Source organism: Clupea harengus, chromosome 17 (assembly GCF_900700415.2).
Source record: "Clupea harengus chromosome 17, Ch_v2.0.2, whole genome shotgun sequence".
In the NCBI taxonomy this organism is placed as follows: Eukaryota; Metazoa; Chordata; class Actinopteri; order Clupeiformes; family Clupeidae; genus Clupea; species Clupea harengus.
In genome coordinates this window covers 25,700,780-25,713,985 of record NC_045168.1, presented here as the reverse complement: position 1 = coordinate 25,713,985, position 13,206 = coordinate 25,700,780, and the positions used below count along the sequence as shown (strand labels likewise).

General features: G+C 41.1%; 1 protein-coding gene across 1 annotated transcript; it reads right to left on the bottom strand.

The window, feature by feature from the left end:
- Positions 1–392: 392 nt before the first annotated feature.
- On the bottom strand, positions 393–2,899 carry LOC105890826 (fatty acid-binding protein, liver-type-like). Its single transcript, XM_012816915.3, has 4 exons — positions 1,217–2,899; positions 952–1,124; positions 651–740; positions 393–535 (listed from the first exon to the last, which is right to left on the bottom strand). The coding sequence occupies exons 1-4, from the start codon at positions 1,281–1,283 to the stop codon at positions 482–484; spliced, it is 384 nt and encodes a 127-aa protein (XP_012672369.2). The 5' UTR covers positions 1,284–2,899; the 3' UTR covers positions 393–481.
- Between the last annotated feature and the right edge of the window lie 10,307 nt (positions 2,900–13,206).

Sequence of the window (13,206 nt, the reverse complement as noted above, 5' to 3'; positions counted from 1 at the left end):
TTTGGGGGACAGAAGCTGGAACGACCTGCAACAGTTTCATGACTTCAGTGCTCATGTTTGCACGTTATGTTTTAGTTCCTAATGACTCAACAGGGCATTGTCAGGAAAAGGAGGACTGTTGCAACACCTTAAGACAACAGCCATGAAGCTATCCAAATGAATTCACACCTGTGGGCGCTACCTCCAGTCAGGCCTGAAAAGGGCCTCTCTAACTGGCCTTATGAACGGCAGTTACACTTACTTGCGTTGGGCCACTGGAGTGCATGCACTACAATATTTTAGAGCACCAATCTAAAAAGAGCGCTGTACAGGTTGTCAGAAGGTTTCCTACCTGATGTAGCCACACCTGATAAGGGAAGGGTCAGAGTACCTTTAGGGCAGCAACACAAACAATGCAAATGCAGAGCTTAGGAAGTGCAAGCAGTAAGTAATGACAATGCTCACACTGATTTTCTTCTTTTTATTTTCCTCAAAAACACAATTATGAGATGCGCTTGCTGACTCTCTTGTATACAATGTCGCCCAAAGTCATCGTCTGAAAAAAAAGGACATAGAATGCTTGTTCAGATTATATACCGCAGAGTTAACTTAAGCCCTACATTAAAAGCATAAGTGACTCTACAACACCTGATGGAAGAGGCTCTACTCACATTGTAAATGTAATCTCCAGACACCTCAGTGACAGACTCAATGCCGTTCAATGAAACGGTCAGCTTGTTCCCATTCAAGTGCACAACAGTCTATAACAGGAGAAAACAGAACGCAGTTCTCAGGATCAAATTAATTTTAAAGAGGAAAAAGATTTAAACCTCTGCATATTGCAAGTCAACTGCAAAGCAATTGCCCAACAGTGATCTTTTAATACCACTGCCTTGTGTTAAGAACAAGTATTCAGGGATAATTTAACAGATGCATCCCCACTCAAGTTAATCCAGGTAGGGCCACACTTACCTTGACTTTCTCTCCAGTCGGGGTGTCCAGCTCACATTCCTGCCCAATCGTGAAGGTGTTCACCATGACCTTTGTACCAGTGGTAACGGTCACCTTGAAGTCATCTCCATTCTGCTCTACTTCAGAGACGCTCTTGATGTCTCTGCGATTCTGAGTCTGTAGATCAGGCAGACCTACACATTTAAGAGATTAACAGATTAAACATATAGTGATTTCTCCCATGTTTCTGGAATATAAACACAGCACAGCAGCTAGAATGACTCACCAATAGCCTTCATGAAAGGCTCAAAGCTCTCCCGAGACTCCAGCTGATATTTTCCAGCAAAGGCCATTATGAACTTCTACTAGAAAGCAAGAGTTTAGCAGGACCACTTATATAGCCCCGATGGAATGACTAACCCGGTCGAGGAATGTAGTGATTTCACTGGAAATTGTATGACGTTGATGAGGTAATGAGTTACGAAACATTACTAAAAAGTTGCCGCTGATAAGGTTCCCACTGTAATCAATCAACTCACTAAGCAGCAAGTTCAAAGTAATTGACGAAGTGGTTCCACCCTATATGCTTAATCAATACGTTATTTGAAGTCATGAAAGGTGTAGAGTAGCATGTAAGCGAAATACACTGGAAACATAGATTATTTGAAAACAAGTCAGTTCTCAATGTGACAAAAACATGCTTGTTCAATCCAGCACAGTATGTGAAGTCCTGGCTGGTGAATCACAGGAGAGCCATGAACCCCAGAACATGCCCCTGCAAGGCAGGTTTCTCCAATGGTTAAAGAACAGGGGAAGTGTTTAATTGCAGCATGGTTTCTTTTTATATTAAACTTTTCAGGTGTATCACCCTGGGCCTGTTTCCAGAGGCCTTAATTTAGTTTTTTTAGGTCCTATAGAGGTCCTTTCTTTTGTTTCCCCCACCACCCCCTTCATTTTTGTGAGGCCTACACATACTTTTCTTTACTGTTTTCTTGAAATTTAATAAACTACAAACTCATCTATTAACTGTCATTGATTTAATATGACTTTAACTGATATCATAATGGAATATAGCCAGGACAGCCTTACAGAGTCGCAACGCTTTGTGTTGCATTGCTTCACGTCGTGTTGCATCGCGTCGAGGTCTGTCTGATCACAAAATTCATAGTTTACCCACCTCTAATTTTACCACTACAGCACTGGCTGTAAGGTATTACTAAGGAAGCAGTGAGTCTTTAAAAAGACTGTTTATAAAGCAATGCATATCTGAATGATAGAGGAAACAAGAGAAATTGAACAAACTCTGCAGAGTGTTGTCTCAGGGTGAGCGCTTACCATGCCTGCGGGGTTTTTTTCATACTCGGAAGCTTGGGTGCAACTCACGTTCAAATGATAAAACTCCATTTTGATTGGTGGATCAGGAGCAAAACAGTATTTGATTTGTTTGGATCAGTCCAGCCCCTTGCATTTTGCCACTCAGGGAGCTTTCACTAACCAGTGACAGGTCGGCGTTTTTTTTTTTTTCTCTCCGTCTGTGACATCGCGCCCCCCCTGGAGAGTGTTCGCGCCCCCCACTTTGAGAACCACTGGCTTAGGACATTCTGCCGAGGACGGACACTGCGCTGCCCCCGGCATCTGCTGCGACTCAGGTGAGGAGGCCAACACCAACTCAGCCTTACTCAAGGCTCTTACCAAGCTATAACACACACTAAAGTTTTTATTATGTTCCTTCTCTTGACATAATCTATACTTACAAGTGAACTGCGATTTGGAGGAAGAGACCCATCCATTTTCATCCATACCAACTCTCACAAAGACAAAATACCTACACAGGCCCATATTACATTCCTTATGTTCTTATGAGAAAATAATGTAAAATGAATGGAGAAGATGGTTAGAAACAGTAGAGTTGCTCTCTGTATCCTGTGGAACTATCAAGACAACAGTCATATGTGTTCAACTGCTGGACAGTAGATATGGAAAACGTTGGCATTCACTGAAACTGTAATTCAGGTTAGACATGTGAACTGTGTGTGTATGTTAAAAAGTCTGATTTCAAAAAAGTACATTGTGTCTTTTTTCAGAGGGCTGTGCCATTGACCAATCCTGTCTGGATGGTGACGATGAGGACACCCCTCTTAGCCAATCAGAAAACAGCAAGGATCTCCTCATGAAGCTCCTTCATATCAGTGGGCAGACCCATCCATTCAGACTCCACCAATGAGTGTGACCCGTCAGGACTGACCATGAAATGTCCTAGGCAACGAAGGTGTGTCTAAAAACCAGTGACCGCATCAGTGAATGACCTTAACATGTACATACAGACATTTTGTACAGCATATAAATATAAATAGATGTATGACATGGGAAAAGGAATACTGTATTGTACTGTAATAGTGCTTTCTGGAGTTGAATAAACACGATGACTAAATTATGAAAAAAAGATTTCTTGAGTATTGACTATGCTTCTGTTGTGTGTTATTACATTATGGTGATTTATGCAACTGTAAGATATCAAACTGTTTTAGGAATGTACCATAATATCACGCTATACTCCCCTCTGAAGACGATCATGACTGACAAGGAGACAAGTCCAGATTGTAAATTAACTCAAGCTGCAAGCACTTACTCTTCGTAAACCGCTTGTCAGTTTATTGCAAAAGAAGTCAGCAAAATACAACTCTTGTCATCTATAAGAATAACCAACATTTGCAACACAATGACATACGGATCCAACATGTAGTTTTAAAAGTATTTAAAAATAAACTTCAAAACAACCAAAGATGTTAGCAACTTTAGAGAAAGTATATTCCTGAGTACATGATGTATGCAAGTATGTACTGTTTATAATACCTTAAAAAAAAAAAACTTCAAACATGTGCATACAAAGAGAGTTGCATATGGATGGAGTTGTTAGTAGAGTTAGCCTAACAATAATGCTATTCCACATTGTATATGAATTAGTTCACCAGAGAATTACTATGGTCCATAGGAATCACGCTTGCAGTAATGAATAAAAATAAGGCCCACAGAATATAATCACTGCTTAGAAAACCATTTGCGTCAAACTATGTAATGACATAGATAGACACAGAAGACACAAGAATTGTATCTGGTCATTGTGAATTGTGAGAAAAGCCCAATGCCTCAATCATAGTCATCAATAGAACACGTTGATGTAAGATATTAAGCATGGGAACTCTGTTGATAATTATGTGAGCGCGTGATTACACACTGGGTCCAGAGTCCAGCGGGTCAGGAACACTGGCACCCAAACTAATAATATTGCCCTTTCATAATCACATGACAACATTAATTAGACGTTCCAGAGGTCGCTTCCACTGCAGTGACATCATCATCAGCCTTCATCATCCCGTGTCCATTCTCCTATGTGACCTCCTATGACCTCCTATGTGAGAGTCTTACTGGTGAGTTTAGTTAGGCGCGTAGGGTATGCAGTAATGTAGACTGAGTAGAGGCAACAGCAAGACATACAGAACTGGACTGAAAACCCCTGCATTGTTTTATCTTAAAATCAGGAAAAGTCCCGAAAAGTCCATTCACTGAATTAAATATGTACTCCCGTCATATGCTCCAGTTACTGCCAGTTGTTGTTCTGGTCAATTTTCAACCACATGATTAGGCCTACATGTCAAGTTTGGAAGAAGCAGAACTCCTGAGAAACTCTTTGGTCCTCTGTAGTAACCTTTTGCACTATTCACAGTTTGATTTCAGATCACAAGAGTCATGTCTGTAAATTGTTATTTTACGAAGAAAGACACCAGGACAAACTATGAAATACCTCAAAAACCAGTCACTGCAAAACGGGCGCAGGGGACAATAAAGCAGGAAGCACTCGTAGACGACGGGAACAAAAATAGATGGGTCCAAGAAAGGAACACATTTCTGTGCAACACACAGTGTTAGCATCACGGCAAACTTCAATAAAGCGTGCACAACTACGCCACCTTCTGTACGACCAAGTACAAGTGGTTATTGTATAACAGTGTTTCTCAAATTTTTTCAGACCAAGGACCACTTAGCCAATAAAAAAAACCTCGCGGACCATCTAACTGAATAGTATATCCCCGGAACAACAGGCCTTCTACCCAGACCTGGCGCCAGACAATTGTTAGCGGCGATTTTCGAGGGTGGGCACTCCTTTTTTACGTACCGGTAGGCTAGTTATAGATATGATGCGCTAGGCAAAGCATCTGGAACCCTGCTCCATGCGTGACTTGGTTATGTTACCAACTATAGTTCGCTCACAGCCTCATACTCCCATCACACACTCAGACACGCCAATGTATCACACAACACAACCAATGCGCATACCGACCACGCGAATGCAGTAATTCCCTACCAACAGTAGGCTAGCCGACTGGCATTAATAAAGCCATCCTAGTAGTCAACTTTTCATAATAAAGAGTTGTCATTATCCAACGTCACACAACACATAATATAATTATCATCTTGCTGTCTCCGCAGTGGGAGAAAAAACGCTGTTTGAATGCAGCTCCGCGGAGGGATGATGCCCACTGCGGCTGAACCATCTCGCCGTTGCACCGTCTCCTTGTCTGTCAGAGGCTTTCTCATTTAATTTTCTCTTAAACCACCAATCCATGACCTTCTTAATAGATTAGGCAACTCTTTAATAGATTAGGCTACTACTGACTGTGTTCTCTTCGTTCTGAGTTCACTCTTAAAACAAATGTGTTGTTAGCTAACACAATGTTTGTGTTATTACCAATCAGACACATATTGTGTTGTTTTCTACAAATTGTGTGTTGTTTGATCTAACGATTGGACGCACACAACATGTGTTAAAACATTGACCAATCACATCACTACTTCAACATCTTTGCGCGGCCAAATAGAAAATTCCTTTTTGAAAGATGCACTCGTAACCACGGATTTTTGACAAGACACACGACACAGCGAAGAAAAAGAAGAAGACACACGACAGCAGAAGACTAAAGGTAACTAACCCTAGGTCTTTGTACTTTACTTGAGTTCGCAAAAATAAAAAGGTAAATACCCTGGGATTTGTATTTGACGATGAGAGGCTCGTTGTGTAAAGGTTGTGACCATCATGCTGGTGTGCTGAATGGGGACCGTTATGTGAGTGTAGCTGACACCAGAGCCATAATGAGGCTCTGGCTAACATTTACTAGCTAGCTTGCACTGACAACCTTCAGTTCGTCGTTAGCTAATGTAAGCTACTTAATAATAATAATAATAATAATAATAATAATAATAATAATAATGCATTTTATTTTGTAACGCACTCTTCATTCAGAAGAATCTCAAATCTCAATCTCATACTTGCTAGCTAGCTAAGGTAACGTTAACGGTTCAAGTTAGCTATCGATAGCTAGCCAACCTGGATAATTTAATATGTAAAATTGGTTAGCATTTTGTATTCGCTATTGAAACATAGAGAGTGAGATAGAAAGTGAAAACCTGTCTAGTAACAGCTTGCGTTTTGTAATGATGGAGGCTCTTTTAAGCACATAGATACTCTTTTGTCATAGCTTTAGAGCTAGCTATTTTGCATGTGGTGTTGGCTAGTTCGCGCCATTTTGTATTATAACCATAGAGTAGGTGCAACGCCAGTGGTGAAAATCAGTTTTTCCCGAACCTTTTTCTCTCGCAGCACAATATATGTATTATATGAAAAAAATCTCACGGCACACCAGCATGACATTGTATTGCTGTGTATTGAGTTGTTTTGTCGTGAAATGCCTTAAGTTTACTTTGTTAAGAGTTTTTCCCCCCGCAGACAAGGCACAATGAAATCGGGAGCAATCTCCTGTGAACTTGAATTCATAGCTCGAGTTTTCGCCTTATTCACGTCGCGGCCATATTGAAAACGAAAACGAGGCTTGGTTGGGTAAACCCGACCGGAAGTCATTCTTTACGATACGAAGAGTAATGATGGACAGAGAATGGACCACAAATATTCTGCTCTTGCCCCCTGTAACCGTGGCATTAATAGATTATTTTTTGCAGCTTACCGTCAGCATCATGTTTATTTACTTGGCTATTATGAAATGCACCAAACATACCATGGAATGTGTGTGCCAGAAAGCTCAACATGAGCAACCTTTGAACAGCCTCTGAACGTGAGGAACTCTTTTGCCTTAAAGTAACTGTATTTAGCAATTGTACTTTAGGGTAAGGGTAAGGATTAGCAATCTAACCTTTAAAAAAAACAGCTTAAAAAAATTGGGGCGCTGCAATGACGTTTAATATGGAGAATAGTCTCTGTGCTATTGTCATACCAGGGTCCATAGGCATATTAGCCTACTGCGTTATGTAAGTTTGCCTTAAGACGCCAGGTTACTACTGTCTGCCAAACTAGTAAGTAGCTTATTTGCCGTCTTGTGTTGCACTTGCTTGATGTCTGACTGTGTTAGGAAAGTCGTTGACTCACTAGTTTGTCATAGTGTCAAAGTAAGCACATTTCAACAGGTTTCGCTAGGCTATGTTTCGCCGCTAGCATCTCGTTAGCGATTAGCAATTCCTCCCTTCTGTTGCTGTAACATCTAACTTAGCTACCTTGACCATGTAGGGCAGGGGTGCCCAACCTTTTTTGAACCAAGATCTACTTTTAAAGTTGATAGTGTATCGAGATCTACCAAGCCATATCGAAAGCCGTAGCGTAGCCGCAATTTATTGTGCAACTATATAGGACACTGTTTTCTGACACATAGATACAGTTTTAACAATAATAATACATGTATTGAAGTAAATGTGAATGTGCGTGGTGCAAAGAATAAGCAGAAGTAGGCAGGGCTCGAAATTGGCACCCGCCAAGCGCCAATGGCGTGTACATTTTTGGGCTGGCAACTAAATTGTGTCCGATGCCCCGCCACTTGGCGAGTGACATTGCACTACCGCTCCCGTCTACCGCGCCCGTCATGGTTAAAAATAGCTTGCAACGCCAACACGAACAGTGGGAGAGAGTTCTAAGAATTTCTATACAACTATAACAATTTGCACGCGAATACAAAGTTCTAAAATTTTGCCCGCGAATACAAAGTTTATAAAGTTCTAATATTTTGAGCGCGAATCAAAAGTTGAAACAGACTAACTTACTTTACGACACGCAAAGGGAAACGTCAGTGGGCTTTAACCGGTCAGCTGTCAGCTAGAATCCAGAAGTTCGTTGTCTCTGAATGATGTTAGCAGCAGCTAAGCAGCTAGCTATCCTAGCCTGTCACCCTACTGGATCCATCATTAAGATACATTTTATACTTCCTTGTCAGGCTGACAAGAAAATCAACTATCGATAATATGATTTCCAGCTTGTCTCCACTATTGTTGTGCAATGATATCCCCTGTCCTCCCGTCTCCCGATAAATTAAGCTAACTGATTTTTGCGTGCTAGCTAGCATGGGCAGTTGCCATTGACTAGCGAGTTACAAACGTCAGCCAACAATGCAAAATCAAATGATTTGGCAGAAACAGCGTCAATACCAGGCTGTTTAGTTACATTACAGGGAAACCAGCCATCAAGTACATGGAGTTGAGTTGTATTATTGTCAACACAAGTTTTTTGTTTTATTTTTCGTTTCAGGCTCTGGGCTCTGTAAAGCGCCTTGAGACAATTGTACTGTTCTGGGGCTATATACATAAAATTGAATTGAATTTATAAATTATTTAAAAAAGTAAAATTAGTTGATTTTGTTTAATCCATTCTGAGAGTGATTAACAATGATATTAAAATCATAGGTAAAGGTTGTTTAAGTCAAACAATGTCAGAGTAGGTCTGAAATGCCAGGTTTCATTTTGGCCGGTAAAAAATATGATTGGCTGGTAATTTATTTCATCTACCAGCCATTTTGGCTGGTAAGCCAAAAAGTTAATTTCGAGCCCTGGAAGTAGGCCTAGGACTGGCCCGTAACAACACAACAGACAAACAACCCAAATAAAACAATGCCTAATTCAAGTTGGAAAAGTGGTATTTCTCTACCTTAGTGGGATTTCTGGCACTGAGAGGAGGAAGCTAGTCTTTCATAGACTGGACAGTAGGAGCTGTGCCAGCTGTAAGCTGACCGCAAGGTGGTCATCAGTCATGGTGGATCTGTATTTTGACTTGATGATTTTAATATGTGAAAAGGCAGACTCACACAAATATGTTGATTCAAAAAGTGCAGTCAAATTCCCTGCAGTTTGTCTGAGGTTGGGGTACTTCTCTTTCTGCATTATATTCCAGAATTCTCATTCTCAATAGCACAGCTATCCAGGTTGAAGAGTGATGCCACTTTGGACGTTATACAATCCACATCTATATTTTCCCCAAATGGAAAACAGAGATAACTGACAACAGGCTCAATGGATGCAAAGTCAGTAAAGCGCCTGTCAAATTCTAACAAGATGCTCTGCACTTGATTATCATAACGTGCACTCTGAAGCTCCGCACAGTTTTTGCCCTGACGCTTAAGTTCTGTGTCCATGTGTGGAAAGTTCCGCAGATCACACTGTTGCAACTGGATGATAGCAGGTGTAACTTGCTTTTAAACGTGTTCACGGAGCTGATCATGTTCATGACGTGTTTCTCCTTGCCCTGCAGCTCTAGATTCAAGTTATTGAGCTTGTCAGTCAGATCGGTAAGAAAGGCTAAATCCAAGAGTGATTTAGCTGGGAAGTTTGTATCGTAGCTCTTGTGGACCGTCTTGCAATGCTGCTCCAAATTCCCTTTATTTAGTAAAGCCACGTTTGCATTGCAGATAAGACAGATGGACTTTGCATTCGAATACACGAAAAAAGAATCCTCCTCCCACTCTGAATGAAAATGAACATTTTAGATTTGTTAGCTTCTGCCATGGTGGTAGCCTATCCACTTGCTCTAGTCTAGGTTCTCGCGCCCTTTCGAGTCCTTAGTTACAACCTAGCAGCCATACCCTGCATGCGTAGATAGAAAGAAGCGCGTGAGATTTTTTTTTCATGATGCCTGATATAGCCTACTGTTGAAGGCTACAAATCTACACACTGCTTCACGCGATAGGCAATTAATTGTGCCTATTTAAGATGTTTTAAGTTGGACGTTTTAATGTATTTTACACAACAGTAGGAGTAGGCTACAGACAATACATGAGTGACACAATATTTCTCGCGATCGACTACAACTCAGCCCGCGATCGACTGGTAGACCGCGATCGACTGGTTGGGCACCCCTGATGTAGGGGATCTCATTCTTTCTCATGGAGGGAACTGCCCTCGCTCTCACACTTGCCCTGCCACTCTCTCTCTTTCTGACTGCAAAAGCATTGTTATTCACAATGTAGATCATCCTGGTAAAGATGCCATGAATCACCTGTCATTTTACAAATTTGACTCATTCGTGCTATCAATTCTGACAGTATAACTTAGCGGCCATTTGCTAGCTAGCCAAGTAAATAAACATGATTCTGACGGTGAGTTGTAAAAAAAAAACAATCTATTAATGCCGCAAGGGCAGAAGATGTGTGGTCCATTCTCCGTCCATCATTACTCTTCCTAAATTTCCCTCGGGATTAATAAAGTATCCATCTATCTATCTATCTTCGTATGGTAGAGAATGTCTTCCGGTCGGGGTTACCCAACCAAGCCTCGTTTTCGTTTCAAAATGGCGGCGCGTGTGAATAAGGCGGATTAGTCATTGTATTGTCTGTTCCTGACCTGTTTCAATTTATTTTTCTGTTCAGTGCTACAACAGAGTGATGGGCCTTGAACGGTTCAAATAAAACACAGTTCGGTAAGATTTCATTACTCAAATATGGCACTATCTATAAATCAAACACAGACGAGGATGTGAGTGAGTGGGTAACCCTGGCAAAGAGAATGAAACCCTCACCTGAAAACCTCTCAACAATCAAGCATGCTATGGACCGGACCTACACTCACAGAAGAATATGGATTACAACACAATCTTCCAACATGGGCTGAGATATTTAATCAGTATCCACGATTCATTGATATGCCACACCTGGTAAGCAAATTCTTAATACTATATTTTTATTTTTTATAGCTACAGTATATCTGTCCCTGGATTGAATATTTATCTTTGTACATCTTAGTTTGATTTAGACTTTGACAAACACTTTGAGGGGAAGGCTGATCTTTTCCTTCGCAAATGGGAGACGAACATCATCCCTAAGCTAATGAAGGTTGCTGCGTTGGAGATGTCTGAGGATCTGGAAAATCCTTCAACCACCGGGAACAACAGTGATGGTATGTTGGGTCGCATTCAGGAAGATGTGGGGAACATGCACTTATAACTTTTATGCAATGGATAATTACTGAAGCCAGTTTAATTGTTCAAGCTGATTTAACCTTAGGTAAGGGTAGATATCTAATTTGGAATCTAATATTTTCATGTAGACATGCTTTGCTTCAAAGCACTTCAGGTGCTCACGCATCTTCTTCCACCAACTGCATCAGGACGAGGGGCTGGATGGAGTCGCTGCAGTGTGAAATCAGCCATTTCCTACCTCATGGACTTTGTGCAAGTATGTTTGTGTCTTATGACTTTTTGGTTGCATCACTGTTCACTGAACCTCCTGATGTTGTGTTGTGGTCTCCTCCAATGCTGGTTTACTAATGTAGTATTTCAAACGTTTTGTGTTACAGCCTGGAACGAGCATCTCATCATTGCTTGAGAATCGTGATTCATCGAGGGCCCAGCCTTGCATCGTGTGCATTGGACACCCAAGTGGAGCTACCCAGCAGTATCTGATCGTCGCAAGAAGTGACAAGATTGCTGTGCCACTTGGAGATGAAGGGCGGACCTGCACAATTGACAAGCTCTTCAAGATGTATTGGGTTTGCAATCTCAAGTACCCTGCCCAACTGCAGTCTGTCTTCTCCTTCCTGGAGCATATTTATGAAATACCCATTTCTGTTAACAAAAGATCCAAAGTTGTTGAGCTTATCTCCAAGCTCCAGGCTATATCATAAGTAAGCCATGTATGTGTGCCCAAGGTGCAAGCGTGTCATTGGAGGAGAAGTCAGGAAGCTTATCTGGCTTCTTGGAACCTTTCATGCTTTATCAGATTCCCAAGACTTTCAAATTGTATGTTGCCAGAACAACTGCCAAAGAACATATCACAATCTAAACTCCTATAGAAAACATCTTAAGACCATTCAAAAATGATATCAAATGAACAAATTGACTATGTCCCAGGACACTTGAAATGTAATATGTTGAATGGTGATGAACCAATTCCAGTAGGAGTCACAGTAGATCTCAGAGCTGAAAATAGGACAGCGGATTCAGCAACTCTTAATGATTGCGCATCTGCATTTGTAGCCCAAATGTATTCTTCACCCAATACAACTCTCACTGATGTGCAGAGGAGCGTTACATGTGCTAAAGAAGTCCTAGACCATACTATGGACATTGTTGAAGAAAAAATGCTCTCCTTTATAGATACCCATTCTATACCTCATGTGAAACACACAGACATATTCTTTTACATACATTTGGGCTACAAATGCAGATGCGCAATCATTAAGAGTGAAGAGTGTTTGGCAGTTGTTCTGGCAACATACAATTTGAAAGTCTTGAGAATCTGATAAGCATGAAAGGTTCTAAGATGCCGGATAAGCTTCCTGACTCCTCCTCCAATGACACGCTTGCACCTTGGAAGATGAGTTTGAAAAGCGTACTAAAGACAATTATCAACAACATGTAATGCTATATTTTTATTTTTTATAGCTACAGTATATCTGTCCCTGGATTTAATATTTATCTTTGTACATCTTAGTTTGATTTAGACTTTGACAAACACTTTGAGGGGAAGGCTGATCTTTTCCTTCGCAAATGGGAGACGAACATCATCCCTAAGCTAATGAAGGTTGCTGCGTTGGAGATGTCTGAGGATCTGGAAAATCCTTCAACCACCGGGAACAACAGTGATGGTATGTTGGGTCGCATTCAGGAAGATGTGGGGAACATGCACTTATAACTTTTATGCAATGGATAGTTACTGAAGCCAGTTTAATTGTTCAAGCTGATTTAACCTTAGGTAAGGGTAGATATCTAATTTGGAATCTAATATTTTCATGTAGACATGCTTTGCTTCAAAGCACTTCAGGTGCTCACGCATCTTCTTCCACCAACTGCATCAGGACGAGGGGCTGGATGGAGTCGCTGCAGTGTGAAATCAGCCATTTCCTACCTCATGGACTTTGTGCAAGTATGTTTGTGTCTTATGACTTTTTGGTTGCATCACTGTTCACTGAACCTCCTGATGTTGTGTTGTGGTCTCCTCCAATGCTGGTTTACTA

Bases quoted from the DNA above. Each gene is read 5' to 3' on its own strand.
- LOC105890826 (XM_012816915.3), bottom strand. From the start codon at position 1,283: ATGGCCTTTGCTGGAAAATATCAGCTGGAGTCTCGGGAGAGCTTTGAG. The intron at 741-951 runs GTAAGTGTGGCC...CTCCTGTTATAG, and splicing joins CGACTGGAGAGAAAGTCAAG to ACTGTTGTGCACTTGAATGG. The intron at 536-650 runs GTGAGTAGAGCC...CTTTTTTTTCAG, and splicing joins CTGGAGATTACATTTACAAT to ACGATGACTTTGGGCGACAT.